Genomic DNA, 20,463 nt, shown 5'->3' on the forward strand with positions numbered 1-20,463 from the left:
GATGTGTTGTGCACTGAAGTCAACAACCAAAGTGAAAAAGTATTTGAGTTTCATGTAGTAGCCTAAATCTATCAACTGGGTGAATGGAATATGAATGACAGTCATCCAATATGCTGTAATAGACATAAGGCCATGCTCATATTTTTTTAAATCGTCCTTTCTCATCTTAAACGGCACCGGCCGCCACTGATGTACTGTCTATGCAGTATAAACAGGTTGTTCTAAAATGTATTGTCAAAATTAGCTTTGGTCCAAGTTGTTAATGTGCATTCAAACGCGCACTAACGTCCTGGACCAGATCTATGTCGAACTGTGCCTCTTTTTTCCCCTGCCACAATGAGAGCCAGAAGGCCTGTGTTTGCTCAGTGGGACTTTATTTCCCCATTGTGGGTATGGCAGTAATGTTCTATTACAGTATGTGATTTATGGGTAACACAGCTCACAATACTGGAAACATAGCAACCATTGCAAGTAACATGCATATTAAAATATTATCGATGGCCCCACACTCCCCCAAACCTTTTTTGTTTAAATATTTTTTCTCTTTATTATAAACTGCAATTGTGGCATGCAATTAAACCAATATTATTTTCACAGAGCTTATTATTGAAATCTTAAAATGTCTTAGTAGCTGTGCAAAAATAACTATATAAAATATATTGCTTTTACAATTAACCAAGCCATAGGCGCTGTAAATAAATTAACCTAGACAGCAACAATAAGCAGATACAGAGAGGATTTAGTTAACGTTATCGGGTGATTCATAGAATGTACAAACATATAAACAAATACATTTTTTAGAACCTTGAACACCGTCTGAACCAAAAGAAAACTCAAAATACACATCAGTTGAACAAGTCAATACACTGACAATGACCTTCACTCAAAAGAAGGACAAATACATATTTATATACACAACGTGAAGAACTAGAACATCCTTAGAACACAGGAATGCCCACCTCAAACATATCCTTACATCTCTTCTATCTACGGTGCATTCAGAAAGTATTCAGACCCCTGGACTTTTTCCACATTTTGTTACATTACAGCCATATTCTAAAATGGATTACATTTATTTTGTCCCTCATCAATCTACACTCAATACCCCTTACATAGACAGGTGTGTGCCTTTCCAAATCATGTCTAATCAATTGAATTTACCACAGGTGGACTCCAATCAAGTTGTAGAATCATCTCAAGAATGATCAATAGATGCAGGATGCACCTGAACTCAATTTCGAGTCTCATAGCAAAGGGTCTGAATACTTATGTAAATAAGATCATGTTTTTTTATTTTTTAAATACATTTGCAAAACATTCTAAAAAGCTGTTTTCGCTTTGTCATTATGGGGTATTGTGTGTAGATTGATGAGGGACATGTTATAATGAGACTAACGTAACAAAATGTGGACAAAGTCAAGGGGTATGAATACTTTCCGAACGCACTGTATATAGCTCCAAAATTCTTCCTTCAGCACCATTAACACAATGAACACAGTTCAAATCCCATTGCATGCGTCCCGAATGGCACATAGATTCCCTATGTAGTGCACTACTTTTGACCAGAGTTGGTCAAATGTAGAGCACTATATACGGTGCCATTTGGGATGCACATATTGTTTTATACTCAACCTTCAACAACTCAGTAATAACATTATATTGTATAAGCACTTTACTTAAAGGCCTATGTAAATGCGTAAAGTGCCGGGACTGTTTTGTCTATTAGTACATGCCCAATGACTGTCTCAGTGCAATGTCTCCAGCTTTGCTGAATGACAGGGAGCATGTCGTCCTGTAACAGAAGCAAACAGCCGTATGCATTAGTAGGAAAGAAAGAAATCCGTTCTGTTTCTGCTTCACTCAAAACGCTGCCTGTGACGGATATTCACCAGGGGGAACAAAATTCTTTCAAAGTTTAGACCTAAAACACAATTTTTTGATGGGCTGGTAAAAACTTAAGCAATCCCTCCACTTGGAATTTTTGCTAAGAGATGTGTGTGTGTGTGTGTCTTGAGTGTGTGTACAATGTGCATGTGTGTGTTGTGTATATGGGCGTGCGTATCTGTGTGTGGGTATGCGCGCACGTGTCTGCGTGTGTGTGTGTGTTGATAGAAGGGGGATACATATCCCTACACATTTGACTCTATGAATGATCGCTTTGGTTTCATTGAGGCTACGTGAATGGCGGGATTATCTCGGGCTAAACTCGGCTGCTTGGGCTTACTGTCCACAAAAGCGTGCGACGGCATTGCCAGCGCTGGCTTGGATTCCTTGTAACAGGTGGCTGCTTGGCAGAACTTCTCTGTGAATTCCTTCGAGTGCATTCCGTTCTGCAGGCTCCCCATAGCACCCTGAGATGGAGCTTTGAGCTGCTCGTAGTAAGTGCTCCCTGTTTTGGCGTAAGGTAGCTCACAGTTCGCCCCCGTCACCTGTAGGCCTATGGCAGACATGGATTGGCACACTAATCCCTCCGAGGAGTGACTCTGCCAGCTGCGCATGGCTCCGGTAGGGGGCTGAAGGCCCGGGTGGCTCTGGAGTCCTTGGTGCTGCTGTTGCTGCTGCAGTTGTTGTTGCTGCTGAAGAAAGCGGGCCGTCTTGTCCATGATGCCCATGAAGGGCCTGGGTTTCCACTCGCTCGTGCCTCCCTGGTTCTGGCCCTGCTTTGCCTTGTCTGTGGTGGTTTTGGTGCGTACATCAGGGCCCTGCAGCTTGCCGCTGTCAGACAGGCTACTGCTGGACGCCAGGGAGCTGGTGGAGCTGGACACCCTGATGTTGCTGCCTCCCCCTTGGGAGCATGCCTGGGAGACCCCGTTACCCCCGCACTCCTTCCTCCGCTCCTGGCCTGGCCCTGCAGCGTCGAGAAGGCCCTGGGGAGACACTGAAGTCAGTGCGTCCAGGGAGGACACCGAGTGGGCAGATAGACGGTCCTGGGCCTTGCAGGAAGAGTAGGTGGTCTGGGACAAGTGCAGGGACTCGCTGTCACAGTGATGGCCCATAGCCATGTTCTGGGGCTGCGAGGCAGCAGCCATGGACAGGCGTTGCTCCCCGTAGACGGGCTCGTCAGGAGGGGGCGGTAGAGGGCTGATGTCAATGCCTAGCCCTGGACCTGGCTTTAGCATGCTGGACATGTGTCGGCTTGGCAGGGGGCTGGAGGGAGCGTACTGGGACTGGGACTTGGCCCCCGAGGAGCGGCCTCCTGCCTGCAGGGAGCTCATGTGCTGGTTGGTTTTCACTATCTGGGCCTGCTTGGTGGGCTGGAGGACCAGGCCCTGCTGGGCCATGGGCTCTCTGGGCTCCCTGGGGGGGTAGCGGTGGTGACTCAGCCTTCCAGGGCCTGTGAGGCCGGAGGGGGGTGAGCCAGGCCTGGTGTTCTGCTGCTGCGGCGGCTGGGTGGCCAGACTGAGTGAGTCAGGCAGAGTTCTATTGAGGGAGTAGATCTTCTGAGGCCAGGGCTCACCCTTCTCTCCTCTCCTATCTGAGTGGTGAGACTGCTGAGAAGTCCCCTCCTCCTCTTCCACATCGTTCAACCTCAGAGTGTTCTGTCCATCCAGACCTCTACTGACAGCCACTCTATGCTCCGACACCTCCTCCTCCTCCTCCTCTTCCTCGTGTTCGTGGTCAGAGTCGTGGTTCGCCGGAGCCTGGTTGGACGAGGACGTTGCACCCTGCGGGTTGCCCTGGGTGGTGCTGCGCTGCATCTGCTTACACTCCTCCTCCACACGGGCCAGCAGCCGCCGGATCTCCCGGTTGTTGGGGCACAGCTTTCCAGCTTCGTGCAGGTCAGCCATGGCTGCAGTGAACTGCCTGTGGAGGGATGGAGTGAGAGAGGGAGGGAGAGCGAGAAGGGCGGTCGTGAGAGAATGTGAGTGACTACGTGTGTCAGTCGAGAAGCGCAGTACTTCTAAACATGCCGAACCCCATTCTCCCAATTCATACGAACAATGCCCCCCTAAAAGAGACACTTGAGGCTTCTCCTGATGAATAGCTTTACCTGCTGCTCCTCTTAGCTCGGGCGCGGGCGTAATAGGCCTCGTACGATTTGGGTTTCAGCTCCAGGGCCTTTGTTGCAAACTCCTCAGCCATGCCAAAGTCCTGTTGCGAGGGAGGGGAAGATCAATACTACTAACCAATGCAGGGAAATGCAAACGCACATTGTCCAGGGGCCCAGCTCTCTCTGTCTCACTTTGATTGTTTATGGGAACAAGCTGACATTAGCCCCAGTAATGACTACAAGCATACTATCGCTTATGGACTTCTAAACAGTTTATCATTTAGCCTCAAATGGCTCAATCAGACTCACTCAACTGGACTGCTTAATAGCTATACTTCTGTCCCAGTAGTAGACAGTATTATTTAATGCATTCAATCTGTTTCTGAGAGCATTGTTTTACGTTTATGGTACGTTTCATCAATCCTAGGCCTGGAACACGGATTGGCTCGAAATTGCGCAGTCTACTACTCTCTAACAGCAGCCACAACAGCCATACTTCTGTCTGTGAAATCATTAGCTTGGACTGTATCTTCTGCTGAGCATTTCTTTCAAACATGTTCAAAAACACACAGCACAACAACAGTTTCATCACCTTAACTATCTTCCATTGTCCCGTGCTACAATGGAAGATTGTAGCACGGGATACATGACCTGATCACATATTGTGCCTTTTTAACGGAGACCACTGGAAACAAATGTTCAAGTAAATACAGCATTAGAGGAGAAAAGGGGAGGAGGATAGACGTGGGGAATCTTACGTTGGTTTTCCTGCGACAGCGGGAGAGGTTGAGGTACAGAGACACCCTCAGCTCTTTAAAGGCCTTTAGGTCATCACCGAACCCTTCCCTGGGAAACTTCCTCAGAGCATACTGGTACCTCTGGGCTGCCTCTTTCATCTTCCCTTTCTGAAGGGGGGGAGAGAAGGTAGGTTGTCAGATCCTCCCCCAACCCAACTGGCACGTCGCAGCAGCTCACACACAGTCCCTCCCCCTGTCATCAATCACACACAGGTCCCACCTGAGCGGATTGTCCTTTCTGCCACAAAACTCAATCTGTTAAATGTCACGGATCAATCCCAGCTCAAAGGGGGAGTTTGGCGTTGCACACACCCATTCATCTCTGCTGCGTCGCATTGAGCTGCTCAAAATGTAACAGTCATTGTTGTTACCTCTCATCCAAATTACAGTGGCTGAGGTGTCCTTTTTATCCAAACACTCCCTCTGATGGCCAATCAATCCAATGACGTCATGTTATACAGTGCGGAAAGTATTCAGACCCCTTCACTTTTTTTAACGTTACAGCCTTTTTCTAAATTGGCTTAAATGCAATTTTTTCCTCATCAATCTACACACAATACCTTATTTTAAAACAGGTTTTAGACATTTTTGCAAATGTATTAAAAATCAAAAACTGAAAAACATTATTTACATAAGTATTCAGACCCTTTGCTATGAGACTCAAAAATAAGCTCAGGTGCATCCAGTTTCCATTGATCATCCTTGAGATGTTTCTACAACTTGATTGGAGTCCACCTGTGGTAAATTGAATTGATTGGACATGATTTGGAAAGACACACACCTGTCTATATAAGGTCCCACAGTTGACAGTGTATGTGAAAAAGCAAAAACCAAGCCATGAGGTCGAAGGAATTGTACGTAAAGCTCAGAGACAGGATTGTGCCGAGGCACAGATCTGGGGAAGGGTACCAAACAATGTCTGAAGCATTGAAGGTCCTCAAGAAAACAATGACCTCCATCATTCTTAAATGGAAGAAGTTTGGAAGCACCAAGACTCTTCCCGCCCAGACAAACTGAGCAATCAGGGGAGAAGGGCCTTGGTAAAGGAGGTGACCAAGAACCTGATGGTCACTCTGACAGAGCTCCAGAGTTCCTCTGTGGAGGTGGGAGACACTTCCAGAAGAACAACCATCTCTGCAGCACTCCACCAATCAGGCAGAAGCCACTCCTCAGTAAAAGGCACATGACAGCCCACTTGGAATTTGACAAAAGGCACCTAAAGGACTCTCAGTCCAGAAGAAACAAGATTCTCTGGTCTGATGTTTTTCAGTGGCAGGGACTGGGAGACTAGTCAAGATCAAGGAAAAGATGAACGGGGAAAAGTACAGCAAGATCCTTGAAAGCGGCAACTCTACCCCTCGTACTGAGCTAAAGGGTACAGCTGCCGCTTTCAAGGTGCGGGACTCTAACCCGGAAGCTTACAAGAAATCCCGCTATGCCCTGCGACGAACCATCAAACAGGCAAAGCGTCAATACAGGGCTAAGATTGAATCACACTACACGGGCTCCGACGCTCGTCGGATGTGGCAGGGCTTGCAAACTATTACAGACTACAAAGGGAAGCACAACCGCGAGCTGCCCAGTGACACGAGCCTACCAGACGAGCTAGCAACACTGAGCAACACTGAGGCATGCACGAGAGCATTAGCTGTTCCGGACGACTGTGTGATCACGCTCTCCGTAGCCGACGTGAGTAAGACGTTTAAACAGGTCAACATACACAGGGCTGCAGGGCCAGACGGATTACCAGGACGTGTGCTCCGGGCATGTGCTGACCAACTGGCAGGTGTTTTCACTGACATTTTCAACATGTCCCTGATTGAGTCTGTAATACAAACATGCTTCAAGCAGACCACCATAGTCCCTGTGCCCAAGAACCCAAAGGCAACCTGCCTAAATTACTACAGACCCGTAGCACTCACGTCTGTAGCCATGAAGTGCTTTGAAAGGCTGGTCATGGCTCACATCAACACCATTATCCCAGACACCCTAGAACCACTCCAATTTGCATACCGCCCAAACAGATCCACAGCAATCTCTATTGCACTCCACACTGCCCTTTCCTACCTGGACAAAAGGAACACCTATGTGAGAATGCTATTCATTGACTACAGCTCAGCGTTCAACACCATAATACCGTCAAAGCTCATCACTAAGCTAAGGAACCTGGGACTAAACACCTCCCTCTGCAACTGGATCCTGTACTTCCTGACGGGTCGCCCCCAGGTGGTGAGGGTAGGTAGCCACACATCTGCCACACTGATCCTCAACACTGGAGCTCCCCAGGGGTGCGTGCTCAGTCCCCTCCTGTACTCCCTGTTCACCCACGAACGCATGGCCAGGCACAAGTCCACAATCATTAAGTTTGCAGATGACACAACAGTGGTAGGCCTGATCAACGACGAGACAGCCTATAGGGAGGAGGTCAGAGACCTGGCCGGGTGGTGCCAGAATAACAACCTATCCCTCAACGTAACCAAGACTAAGGAGATGATTGTGGACTACAGGAAAAGGAGGACCGAGCACGTCCCCATTCTCATCGACGGGGCTGTAGTGGAGCAGGTTGAGAGCTTCAAATTCCTTGGTGTCCACATCAACAACAAACTACAATGGTCCAAACACACCAAGACAGTCGTGAAGAGGGCACGACAAAGCCTATTCCCCCTCAGGAAACTAATAAGATTTGGCATGGGTCCTGAGATCCTCAAAAGATTCCACAGCTGCAACATCGAGAGCATCCTGACCGGTTGCATCACTGCCTGGTACGGCAATTGCTCGGCCTCTGACCACAAGGCACTTCAGAGGGTAGTGCGCACGGCCCGATACATCACTGGGGCAAAGCTGCCTGCCATCCAGGACCTCTACACCAGGCAGTGTCAGAGGAAGGCCCTAAAAATTGTCAAAGACCCTAGCCACCCCAGTCATAGACTGTTCTCTCTACTACCGCATGGCAAGCGGTACCGGAGTGCCAAGTCTAGGACAAAAAGGCTTCTCAACAGTTTTTACCCCCAAGCCATAAGACTTCTGAACAGGTAACCAATGGTTACCTGGACTATTTACATTGTGTGCGCCCCTCTTTTACGCTGCTGCTACTCTCTGTTTATCTTATATGCATAGTCACTTTAACCTTACATCCATGTACATACTACCTCAATTGGCCCGACCAACCGGTGCTCCCGCACATTGGCTAACTGGGCTATCTGCATTGTGTCCCACCTCCCGCCAACCCCTCCTTTTACGCTACTGCTACTCTCTGTTCATCATATATGCATAGTCACTTTAACCATACCTACATGTACATACTACCTCAATAAGCCTGACTAACCGGTGTCTGTATATAGCCTTGCTACTCTTATTTTCAAATGTATTTTTACTGTTTTATTTCTTTACTTACCTACACACACACACACATACCTTTTTTTCGCACTATTGGTTAGAGCCTGTAAGTAAGCATTTCACTGTAAGGTCTACACCTGTTGTATTCGGCGCACGTGACAAATAAACTTCGATTTGATTTGATTTGAAAATGTGTTCCATTTGTCCGTAGCGCTTCGAGACAGCATTGTGTCAAGGCATAGATCTGGGCAAGGGTACCAAAACATTTCTGCAGCAATGAAGGTACCCAAGAACAAAATTCTTAAATGGAAGAAGTTTGGAACCACCAAGACTCTTCCTAGAGCTGGCCGCCCGGCCAAACTGAGCAATCGGGCGAGAAGAACCAAGAACCTGATTGTCACTCTGACAGAGCTCTAGAGTTCCTCTGTGGAGTTTGGAGAACCTTCCAGAAGGACAACCCTCTCTGCAGCTGAACGGAGCAAAGTACAGAGAGATCCTTAATGAAAACCTGCTCCAGAGCGCTCAGGACCTCAGATTGGGGCGAAGGTTCACCTTCCAATAGGACAACAACCCTAAGCACACAGCCAAGACAACGCAGGAGTGGCTTCAGGACAAGTATCTGAATGTCCATGAGTGACCCAGTCAGAGCCCGGACGTGAACCTGATCGAACATCTCTGGAGAGACCTGAAAATAGCTGTGCAGCGACGCTCCCCATCCAACCTGACAGAGCTTGAGAGGATCTCCAGAGAAGAATGAGAGAAACTCCCCAAATAAAGGTGTGCCAAGCTTGTAGCATCATACCCAAGAAGACTCCAGGCTGTAATCGCTGCCAAAGGTGCTTCAACAAAGTACTGATTAAAGGATCTGAATACTTATGTAAATGTGATATTTCAGTTTAAAATGTTTAATACATTTGGAAACATTTCTAAAAACCTGTTTTGGCTTTGTCATTATGGGGTATTGTGTGTAGATTGATGAGGAAAAAAACGATTGAATACATTTTAGAATAAGGCTGTAACATAACAAAAGGTGGAAAACGAAGGGGTGTGAATACTTTCCGAATGCACTGTAATTACATTGTATGCATCAGTCTTTTTTTATTGTAGCCCATCGTAAAAGACCATTTACTCAGAACACACTTGACTATATCAATACACAGTATACATCATTGCAAGCCTACATAGGTTGCATCCCAGATGGTACCCTATTCCCTATTTAGTACTTTTGACCAGGGAACATATGGTGCCATTTGGGACGCAGGCCTAATCTCTTTTCCGTACCTTGTAAAGCACGTTGCCCTCCTCCATAAGCTTCTGCAGGAGAATGATGAGGATGTCAGGCTTGGACGTGGCCATAGCCCAGGCTGCATTCCCTGTTGGTCCACACAGACATACACACACAGAGTAGAGTTACACCACTGCCGCTCCCCGACCCACGGACTATATTCACTAGGAAATTGGTAACAAGGTAAAGTTACCTAAAGATTGTACCTGATCGATCATAAGGCGACGTTCTGTAGCCTTACGGTTACATTGAAAGCAGTTTAGAAGAAGAGAAAAAGGATGAGAGATTGAAGGAAGGAAGGAAAGAGAAAAGGAATCATGCAAAGAGATAAAAGCATTCAGAAAGGCAGAAGATAATTTGAAACTGCTATGGCTATAAAATGTGATTTATTCATTTTGCACCTTTCCAAGCTTAAATTACCTCACGTTTTCTGCTTTTGTGTCGACCATTTTATTTCCTGCACTGATAATACTGAGAGAGTATGCCAGTGGATATACTGTACCTATAATTGCATTGATATGAAACAAAATGGTGATTTGCTGGTCGTAAAGGCAATTGAGATTATAGAGACTGATAGCATTGTGTGCTAAGAGCAGACTACATTGCTACCAGGGCAAGGGAGAGGGTTGGAGGTATTGGCCATTAGCTAACTCTGGGTGAGGTGCCTGGCTGTCCCACACTGCAGATGTAAAATGAGGCAGATAAGCTCTAGGCCTAGATAGCTCAGTGAATGTCATTTAGGTGATAAGTCACTTTCTCAAATTAGCCCACCAGCACACCTTTGGGAGAGAGGAAACTCACAGACACACAAAGAGAGCGCGAGAGAGAGAAAGAGCGGGAGGGAGAGAGAGAGAGAAATGCTACACATTAGGGTTGGGCGGTCTTCCAGATTTTCATACCGTCATACCATTTCTGTACCACACCGGGGTAAACGGTATTACCGAAAGTGCACACAAAGGGTGCCATTTACCCCCAAAAATAAATTATTGATTGAACGTCTCTGCTGTAACCAAAGAGATTGATATTGACATCTAGACACGTAGCTAGCAAGTTAGCAAACCAAATGCATAGCTGCTACCATGAGTTGGATATGATTTATTTGACACATCTTAACATTTCTTATAGTTCTACTTAACTTATAGTTCTAAGCAGTGGCGTAGCATGCACCCACGTCCAACCTCCAATAATAATAATAATTTAAGCGGTATATGGCCCAAGTCTACTACACACTAGGTGAATCCTGGTTGAAATCTGTTCAGTGTCATTGCCCTTGAATTTAGCACTAGGTTTGGGTAATATTACCATAGTATTGTCTATTGAGGATGACCGACAGCCGTTGTCGATGGTGACGACATCGCGATGTGACAGACGATACCCATTTCAACTTGACTGGCCCCGCGCAGTAAAGAGCAGGGCAGTGCATGGGTGACATTCCGAGTAGACCGCCTATATTCCTATTTGCTATAGCCTATTTCCAAAAAAGATGTTATACTTACAGAATGCAAGAGAACAATGTAGAATAACTTAAACATGGTAGACCTAAGGTAATAATGAGAGATCAACAACAATAGAAAGATAAAAAACGAATCTATTCTTACAGCTTTATTTTGAATGACCAACACTACAGGCTACAAGTGAAATTGAGCAAACATTATCAAGATGGAAAAATTGAACGAGAAGTCAAAAGAAAAAAGCCTAGAACTGAGAAAAGGTTATGAATGAAACGATGCGCAGCCTAGAGTTGGGCTAGGCCTGTTTCCATATTATTTTAACAATATGCAAACTACTGACATATAGCCTAGGCCAAGAGAGGAGGATGAGGCAAAAATGCTAATCATTTGATAATTATCCAGTTCTGAAGACAGAAGAGTTGCTTGCTCTGCAGCCCATGGTGATTTACCTAGTAGCCTATTCCAGAGTTGCTCTAGTCAATCACTTTTGATTCTTCTCGTCCCTCCCGCAGCATGTGCGCTTGCACTAGCTGTCTATTTAAACTTTTATTTTTTGTTATGTTTGGGGGGGGGGGGGGGGCGATAACATTGTCTATTGGCCGATTTCATAAGTACAGAATCACGATAGGACATTATTTCAAATTCGCGATTTTATCACTGAGCATCCAGATTCCATGGCGATAACCTCATTATATTTAGTGAGACTGGAAGCTCAAGTCAGCTTTCTCTCATTACTATCGTAAAGCCAAAGTAGTTCAATCACTAGACTATAAGGTTGTTGGAAAGAACACTGAAAGAACAGTGTATCTAGAAACAAACACAAATCATAGTTACAGTTCTTAGTTTCTTACCCAGTTTAGCCCCCTTCTTCAGCAGGGTCACCACTACCGATGTGTTCCGACACCCTATCGCCCGATCCAACGGCCTCATACCACTGTAGTCTACATGCTCTATCACGGCTCCTTTCTCCACCAGGTAATGGACCTTCACAACCGGAGAAACACAGTCAAACACACACTCTTAAGTCCCCTACAGTCAGAACAAACACTCTTAACTCTCCAATAGATATGTGGTAATTCCCAGCATTGTGTGTCTCATAAGGAGACCCAGAGCACTTGTGTTGGGCCTAACTAAGGGGCAGGCCTAGTGAGACCGATTTAGACTGAGCTTAATAACTGTCTGTCTGTCTCTATCTTGTCTGTCTTCCTGTCCCGTCCGTCCGTCTGCCTGTCTGTCAGTCTCACTGTCTGTCAATGTATCTCGCTCCTCACAATCTCCGCGTCGCCGTAGAAGGCGGCCAGGTCCAGCGGAGTCCGTCCATTCTTGTCCGTGTGGTCTATGACCGCACCCTTCTCCACCAGAAACTGCACAACGTTCTTATGTCCTTTCAAACACGCCCAGCTCATGGGCGTTAACCCTTCCTTGTCCATCGACGTCAACGACGCACCTAGTGAAGAATAAATCAAGCATTCAACAGCAGATTTATCAAAACCACAGCATATGACCTTCACTCAACAAACCATTCGATATTTGGGTACTTTTGAATTTGGATTGAATCTGACTTTAGAGAAAGAGCAAACTGGTTTACATTGTGACGGCTGACATAGCCTGCATCCCAAATGGCACCCTATTTCCTATACAGTGTGCTACTTTTGAGACTCCTATGAGCCCTGGTAAAAAAATAGTGCACTATGAAGGGAATAGGGTGCAATTTGGGACGCATAATGATCTAGCGTAGTATTGTGGTAGCTCACCCTTTGACAGCAGAAAGTCGGCAGTGCTCAGGTGGCCCTCGCACGCTGCCACCATAAGTAGTGTCCGTCCCTGTTTGTCACTGATGTTCACGTCAGCACCATGCTGCTGCTGCAGCAGCAGCTCTGCAATCTAACCCGCACACACGCGCACAAACAGACTTGAACTCCACTTCCTCGGGGTAAATCATCAAGGTTCCTTTGTAAGGTTCCAAGGTAACTGTAGTTTGAGGCAATATGATCGTGTGTGTGTCTCACCTGCCAGTGTCCTTGTCTGACAGCACAGAAGAGAGGGGAGACCCCCCTGCGGTTGACCTGCTGCACCACGGCCCCGTGCTCCAGCAGGAAGCCACACACGTCCATCTTGCCCCGGCCCGCCGCCGCCGTCAGAGCTGAGGAGACCAGAGGAAAGGTGTCAGGACTGGACCCGGGTCAGCTAGGGCACTACTGCCATAGCTGAATTGAGTCACTTTCTCAAATTAGTCCGCCAGCACACCTTTGGGAGAAAGGAAACTCACAGACACACAAAGAGAGCGCGAGAGAGAGAAAGAGCGGGAGGGAGAGAGAGAGAGAGACAGAGAGAGACGGAGAGAGAGAGAGAGAAACGCTACACATTAGGGTTCCATATTTCCATACCGTCATACCATTTCTGTACCACACCGGGGTAAACGGTATTACCGAAAGTGCACACAAAGGGTGCCATTTACCCCCAAAAATAAATTATTGATTGAACGTCTCTGCTGTAACCAAAAAGATTGATATTGACATCTAGCCACGTAGCTAGAAAGTGACTAATTTGAGGTGAGACCTCCCTCTAGTCCACATTTAAGTTGAAAACATACAGCATTTAGTTGTCTATCCACTGAGTGCCGATAATTGGACTAAAACACAATTCAGTATTATTTCCTTCTTGACAATATAACATAATTTAGATGGAAAACACAAGTGTCTGAATGTTTAAATCGAGGCTGATAAAGCTAACCTATAAGAAACAATACTGTCTTGATTGTATTGTTGTTTGCAAATCCATGTGAAATCTTATCTCTTGGAAACTTGTACTGTGCCTGTCATTATTAGACAGAAATAAACATAATACAGGTGATCACGAAGTTTGGCTGTTCACCCAGAAACCGTCCCAATGTTACACGAACGCACACACATTATGTATTTAGGTCTGCCATTAATACAAATACCGGAATTGTTAACTTGTGCCAAAAGAGAAAGCTTTGAGACTTGAGTAGTGATCTTATCTAATGTCTAGCAGAATAGCAGGTCCAAAATGATGACAACAGGGAAAAAACTCAATAAGATACCATTAATTTGCTGGTACATCTTTGCCATTTCTGTTACAGAATAGGTTAAGGTACTTTAAAGACAGATTCAAGTATCTTTAACCTAACATACTAAGATGCAGTGAAAAGAATACTACAGTCCATGTGTTTCTCATCTCCTGATTAGCACACTGAGCCATAGCAGTAGGCCCACATTCAGTGGATACTATACTTTACTAGGGGATGTGGTATATTTAAGCAATAAGGGAGGGACTCCCGAGGGAGTGTGGTATAAGGCCAATATACCACGGCTTAGGGCTGTTCTTTTGCACGACGCAACGCTGAATGCCTAGACACAGCCCTTAGCCGTGGGATATCGGCCATATATCACAACCCCCTGAGGTGCCTTATTGCTATTATAAACTGGTTACCAACATAATTAGAGCAGTAAAAATAAATGTTTTGTCATACCCGTGATATACGGTCTGATATACCACAGCTGTCAGCCAATCAGCATTCAGGGCTCGAACCACCCAGTTTATAATCAGATTCAAGTCTTGGATGAAAGTTGGTATCCGAACAATAAACCGACACAGAGAGAGACTGGTGGTACATTCGGATTCACCTCAGGAAAACGAAAGACCCAGATTAAAGACCCAGAGCCCCTGTCTCAGGCTGAGGGTTGTCATCCATCAGGATGGGAGTGTGAGCGGAGGGCCGTTACGTCTCAGCCAACCACAACCTCCATCTGCTCCCCTAGCATATCTCCTCAGAGCATCCAAATAGTAGTACCCTACTCTCTATGTAGCACACAACTTTTGACCAGGGCCCATAGGGAATAGGGTGCCATTTGGGACACAGCCTCTGGAACAACAGCAGTCTAAGACGGACATTATTGTTACTGTGCTCTCTTTCGGGGATGCATCCGTTTTGAGATGTTGATAGAATCCTATGTACCTCTATTAGTTGAACATTAGGGAACATCCAATGAAAAGCTTGGTCTGTATACTACTTTCAAACCCTACAGGAGACCCCAGTGGCATCCGTCTATGATCTTCCAAGGCCAATTCAATGCTTTTGATCTTCTCTCTGATCTCACAAACGTGTCTCTTTACTGTGCCCATTCCCTCTATATCTCTGTCTCTCCCTCCATCCTTCCTTCCCTCCTTCATAGAGCCAAGCAGATTGATATCTTAGTCATGTTCTGTAATAAGCTACTCAACTTTATCTTTCCTCCTAATCTGCCTCTCTCTCCGGTCTGGCCCACTAAGACTGCTGTCCTGAGGGGTGGACTGTAAATCACTGACTGATAAACAGACCAAACACGGACAGACCGGACCTCTTCCTGACCAAACTATCCCAAAGGCTGAAAGACTGTGCGCCAAATGGCAGCCTATTCCCAATAATTGTACACTACTTTTGACCAGAAGAACCCTATAGGCCCTGGTCAAAAGTAGTGCACAGTGTCCCGCGTCAGTTTGTAAACAAGCACTAGTCGCTCAAATGTAGTTGATTTAGCCGTTTTAGAAGGAGACCATTGCTGGGCTAACAAACTGGAGAAGCAGGGTCCCAGCTGCATCCGTCAGTCAAGGACACCTCAGCAACCTACAGTATCCATCACATGAAGACCTACTTCCTGACTGTGGCATCGTGGGAGTTGTGGTCTGTTTCTATAGGTCTAGGTCATTACAAGTTCACTCCACTAGCAGAGAAACTACTCTCTGACATATCATCCTGGTGTGCGTCCTCCCACCTGGGACTGGCATCCTTGACCGTGGTGTCACGACTGTTGTGTTTCCACACCGCTCTGCACGCTTGTCTACATACTCCGTAAGAGAAACCGCTCTCTCTCACCCCCCTCGTGTCGGGATGAATGACTGATGGGCGAGCGGCGCATGCAACAACCCACCGCCGTGTAAATAATTAAACACAACCAAACACTTAGAACACAGCCAACTAAACACCACATGTATTAAACACCTCCTATAAACGGGGGTGATTTCATCATTTAAAAAGATTCTTACAGGCATAATTACAGTGGATGAAAAGACAATATACGAGGCTACACCCAGTGGCGCAACTGAATATTTCATGATAATGAGAAGTTGATCTCATCGTTTTATTAAGTAATGTAGAAAATGTCAGGGCCACTGTTTGACTTGGCCACTGCATTACTCATTTGTGGCGTGTACAATTTATAACATGCACAAACCTCTTCTACAGATGGAAAACAACCTCCATTTGTCCATTTCTACAGAAACCACATAACCTCACAATAGCTCCTCTCTTGTAACTTGAGATATATGCTACGTGATCACAAAGGTTATACCGCACTGTGTCTATTTGTCTTTCCCCTAATCTTTTCCACTGCTGCGACTTATTCATATCTATTCTACAAAGAAGACACCACTATTACCCTTTCTCCTTCCCAGAGGTAAAACTCTGTCGTTCTGAGGGATTTTACATGATAGTGCCAACACAGAGACGTAATCCAATCTCTCGCTATCCAAACAAAGTACAGTGGGCCTATTTGCATAAAGATGTTATTTCTTTCACACTTTGCCTTTCAAATATGAAATTATATTTCTCTGACAGGTTGTTAACTGAAGGAATTTGTTCAGCGCTGCAGCGATGAATGTCAATTTTTGGGAGGGTATTTCACCTGGGCTATCTTACTGAGTTTTCTCCCGCTGTATAACTCCATACAGGCCTCTGGATTAGGTTTATAAACCCTCAAACAAAATTAATATTAAAGATTTCAGGCTGTGATATTCACTTGCAGTATTTCTAAGGCCGAACCAGTTCTGCTGCCTATGCCGTATCCACAACATTTAAGTGTAGATGTTCTTTTCTATATAGCCCTGTGATGGCTCTCCATTGAATTACAACCCAATCATACCCGTAAAGAGGCATTGAATACAGCCATTTAAGTGGAGCTCCCAAGTGGTCAGGAAGAGTGCAGAGAAGCGTAGCCTCTTTGTTTGCTAAAATACATATTTTAAACCAACCACAGCGCCCAAAATAATGCACATTTGCCTATCTTCTCGAATACAAAGTGTTGCTTTGAATGAGCCTAGTGCCAGGTGGGTGCAATTAGCTTTCAAAACGCGTTCATTTGCGGAGATGGGTGTTGGAGCACGTCTCCTTGTTTTAGCTCGCTGGTGTTGTGCCTGGCGTCATGGGGCCACCTGTGACCTGTATTAGCCTGGAACGGATGGGAGTTAGAAGGTTTAACATCCAGGTAAATACATAGAGCTCAGAGTTACAGTAAATGTTGGATCACTGTCAGCTACAGCTTGTCTGTCGAAACGTTGGACATAAATATTTTTGCATCTGAGCTCCTAGAGTGTGCGGCGCTCCTTTATTTTTTTAAGTGTTCCACTCCGCTAGCCAGCACCTCGCCTAAATAGGTGTGCGTTTCTGTCGCCTCTAGCTACAGCAGGTGGCACATACTGGATGACTTTGAGAATGAAGGCAAGCATGACTACTGATTATTCACAGCAATGGTCATGTCTACAGGGCCACCAGCCAAGGCCTGGGTGTAAATCCGCTCAGTTTAAAACACACCATACACACCTGCCTACCCGTTATAATAAATTAGCATTTTGTACTATACCTCTTGCACTACCGTCTAAACAAGTAAAAAGAAAGTAGACCTCTATCCTTCTCTAAGTAAGAAACAAAGTAGGTGGTGGGGGTGTGAACAGAAACGTTGTTTTGCAGCAGTGTGATGATGTAACAAGGTGCAAAACATGAAGCAGCACTTTATGATAAAAAACCCAAAAGGTTTCTGGCCCAATCTAAAATAACACTGGCCCATTCCTCAGCCCTACGAACATGTGGCCCCTAAGATGGAAAGTAGCCGTTTCCAGAGAAGAAGGGCCATTTCGAAAGGGGATATCTTTGTCCCTAGGATGTAATAAGCTCCAAAGCCCTTCAGCACTTTTTTGCCAGGAAATGTATTTTGCAGAAGCAGCACCAGTTAGCAGCAGTAGCACTGAGGAGAACGCATCATCGGTGTCCAAAATGGCACCCTATTCACTATGTAGTGCACTACTTTTGACAAGGGCCTATTGGGCTCTGGTCTAAAGTAGTGCACTATAGGGAATAGGGTACTATTTGTGATGCAGGGTCTATCTCTCCTAGACCTAATGGGCTGACCTACATCTCAGAGCCATTTGTTACTGCTAGGCTGGCTGTCTACACCAGCCTGGCATACTACTGAGGCCACAGAGAGACTATTGTTCACATTCTCTCTCATCATTAGATTGTTTGCTCTAATTTTTTTTTCTTTCTCACCATTAGACTGTGTGCTCTAAAAAAACACAGACATCATTAAATGAGCTGCCCGAATGATGAAGAGTTGGGAACTTCTGGACCATTTGAGGATTTCTGAGCAACAGTTGGTCACCATGATCATATAAAATGGATTTCTTTATTTGTGGGCCTTACAAGTGAAGTTCTGCTACTTGGAACACTTAACAGACACTCACAGATCCCGCTCTGTGCTGTTGTACTCTCATCTTTAACACACTACCTAAGAGAAGAGAATCTGTGGTGTCAGTCTCTGTCTGTCTTTATCTCCAGTGTGCAGCTTTCCACAAGAGGCCATGATGATAACAAAAACCACAAGAAGAATTTCTAAAAAGCTGTACTGCTGTAGCCAGCATTCCAAATGGCACCCTATTGCCTATGGACCCTGGCGAAAAGAAGTGCACTATTAAGGGAATAGGGTGCCATTTGGGAAACACTATCCTAACGATGTGTGTTTACTCATTCAGTACACAGAAATGCTGCACCAACATGAATGGGGATGGTACTGGTAAGTTGTAATGTTTATAAGCATAGGACAGTGGCAAATGTTTCAAACCCATCCCAGATCTCAGACCATTTTAATACTTCCATACCCAGAGGCCTCGTCTTTATTTTATTTGAATTAAAACAGACATTTGATTTATTCAGCACTTCTATGACAACCCTGCTGACTCATAGATATGACAACAGACTCCTGCTTATAGTCTGAGTCCCAAATGGCACTCTGTTCCCTATATAGTGCACTACTTTTGACCAGGGCCCATAGGGAATAGGGTGCTATGGACCCTGGCCAAAAATAGTGCACTATATATGGAATTAGGGTGCCATTTGGGATGCAACCTTAGACTTTTGTTCCCTGTTCCACTTGGCTTCCTGCACCATTACCAGGATCAATCTTAAATTGCTTTGACCTGCAGCCACCCCCTGCAAGTGCCAGCTCCATTTCTCCTGCTCCTGCTTTTTGTCTCTCAGCTGTTTGTTTTTTTATAGATTGGTTCTACATTTGCTGCCTCCTCCAAATGAGTTCCAGCATATACATTCAGCTGGCCATTAATTAGGCAATTTGGGACGTGTACATACATTTGTGGACTTTTAAATTATTCAGAAAGTATTCACACCCCTTAACTTTTTTCACATTTTGTTCTGTTACAAAGATTAAAATGGATTGAATTGTCATTTTTGGATAAAAAAATCTACTTTTTTATTTTTATTAATGGAAAATAAATTAGTTAAGTATTCAACCCCCTGAGTCAATACATGTTAGAATCACCGTTGGCAGCGATTACAGATGTGAGTCTTTCGGGGTAAGTCTCTAAGAGCTTTGTAAACCTGGATTGTACAATATTTGCCCACTATTACAAAAAAAAACATTTCAAGCTCTGTTAAGTTGATTGTTGATCAGCCATTTTCAAGTCTTGCCATATATATTCAAGCAGATTTAAGTCAAAACTGTAACAAGGCCACTCAGGAACATTCAATGTCGTCTAGGTAAGAAACTCCAGTGTATATTTGGCCTTGCGTTTTACAATGCCTGTAGAAAGTGTTACAACATGTGTTACAGCCTGAATTTTAAAATGATTAAATTGAGAATGTTTATCACTGGCCTACACACAATACCCCATAATGTCAAAGTGGAATGATGTTTGTAATTCCTTTTCCAAATTAATGAAAAATGAAAAGCTGAATTGTCTTGCTTCAATTCAACCCCTTTGGTAAGCCTAAAGTTCAGGAGTAAACATTTGCTTAACAAGTATAAGTTGCATGGACTCACTTCTAAAAACATGTTTTTACTTTGTCATTATGGGGTATTGTGTGTAGATGAGTGAGGAAAATGTAATCTATTTTTAATTCAGGCTAACGCAACAAAATGTGAAATAAGTCAATGGGTTTGAATACTTTCTGAAGGCACTGTAGGTTATTGTCCTACTGAAAGGGGGATTTGTCTCCTAGTGTCTGTTGGAAAGCAGACTGAACCAGGTTTTCCTCCAGGACTTTGTCTGTGCTTAGCTCGATACCGTTTATTTTTTATCCTAAAACACTCCCTAGTCTATACCCATAACATGATACTTATTATCTGAATTGTTAAGCCAATTTTTGATCCTGAAGTTATTTAGGCTTGCCATAACAAAGGGTTTTACTACTTATTCACTCAAGACATTTCAGATTCCATTTTGCTTTAATTTGTAAAAAAATTGCTAAAAACATTATTCCATTTTGACATTATGGGGTATTGTGTGTAGGCCAGTGTCACAAAATCTAAATGTAAT

The 20,463-nt window shown here is 44.9% G+C and overlaps 1 protein-coding gene across 11 annotated transcripts in view; it reads right to left on the reverse strand.

Annotated features, from left to right (window-relative positions):
- Positions 1 to 355: 355 nt before the first annotated feature.
- LOC129816329 (protein TANC1-like) overlaps positions 356 to 20,463 on the reverse strand; it is a 200,358-nt gene continuing 180,250 nt past the window's right edge. For 4 of the 11 annotated variants that reach the window (XM_055870689.1, XM_055870685.1, XM_055870684.1 and 1 more), the window contains 9 exons: positions 12,870 to 13,003; positions 12,615 to 12,744; positions 12,132 to 12,307; positions 11,712 to 11,844; positions 9,603 to 9,638; positions 9,406 to 9,497; positions 4,750 to 4,896; positions 3,992 to 4,092; positions 356 to 3,804 (listed from right to left, as the gene is read on the reverse strand). In XM_055870689.1, coding sequence (XP_055726664.1) covers positions 2,130 to 3,804; positions 3,992 to 4,092; positions 4,750 to 4,896; positions 9,406 to 9,497; positions 9,603 to 9,638; positions 11,712 to 11,844; positions 12,132 to 12,307; positions 12,615 to 12,744; positions 12,870 to 13,003 — 2,624 coding nt within the window. In that variant the 3' untranslated portion in view covers positions 356 to 2,129. Of the gene's footprint in view, positions 3,805 to 3,987; positions 4,093 to 4,749; positions 4,897 to 9,405; positions 9,498 to 9,602; positions 9,646 to 11,711; positions 11,845 to 12,131; positions 12,308 to 12,614; positions 12,745 to 12,869; positions 13,004 to 20,463 lie in introns of those variants that run through there. The other 7 variants (XM_055870687.1, XM_055870686.1, XM_055870693.1 and 4 more) reach the window with 5 other exon arrangements.

The sequence above is a fragment of the Salvelinus fontinalis genome, chromosome 19 (assembly GCF_029448725.1).
Source record: "Salvelinus fontinalis isolate EN_2023a chromosome 19, ASM2944872v1, whole genome shotgun sequence".
NCBI lineage: Eukaryota > Metazoa > Chordata > Actinopteri > Salmoniformes > Salmonidae > Salvelinus > Salvelinus fontinalis.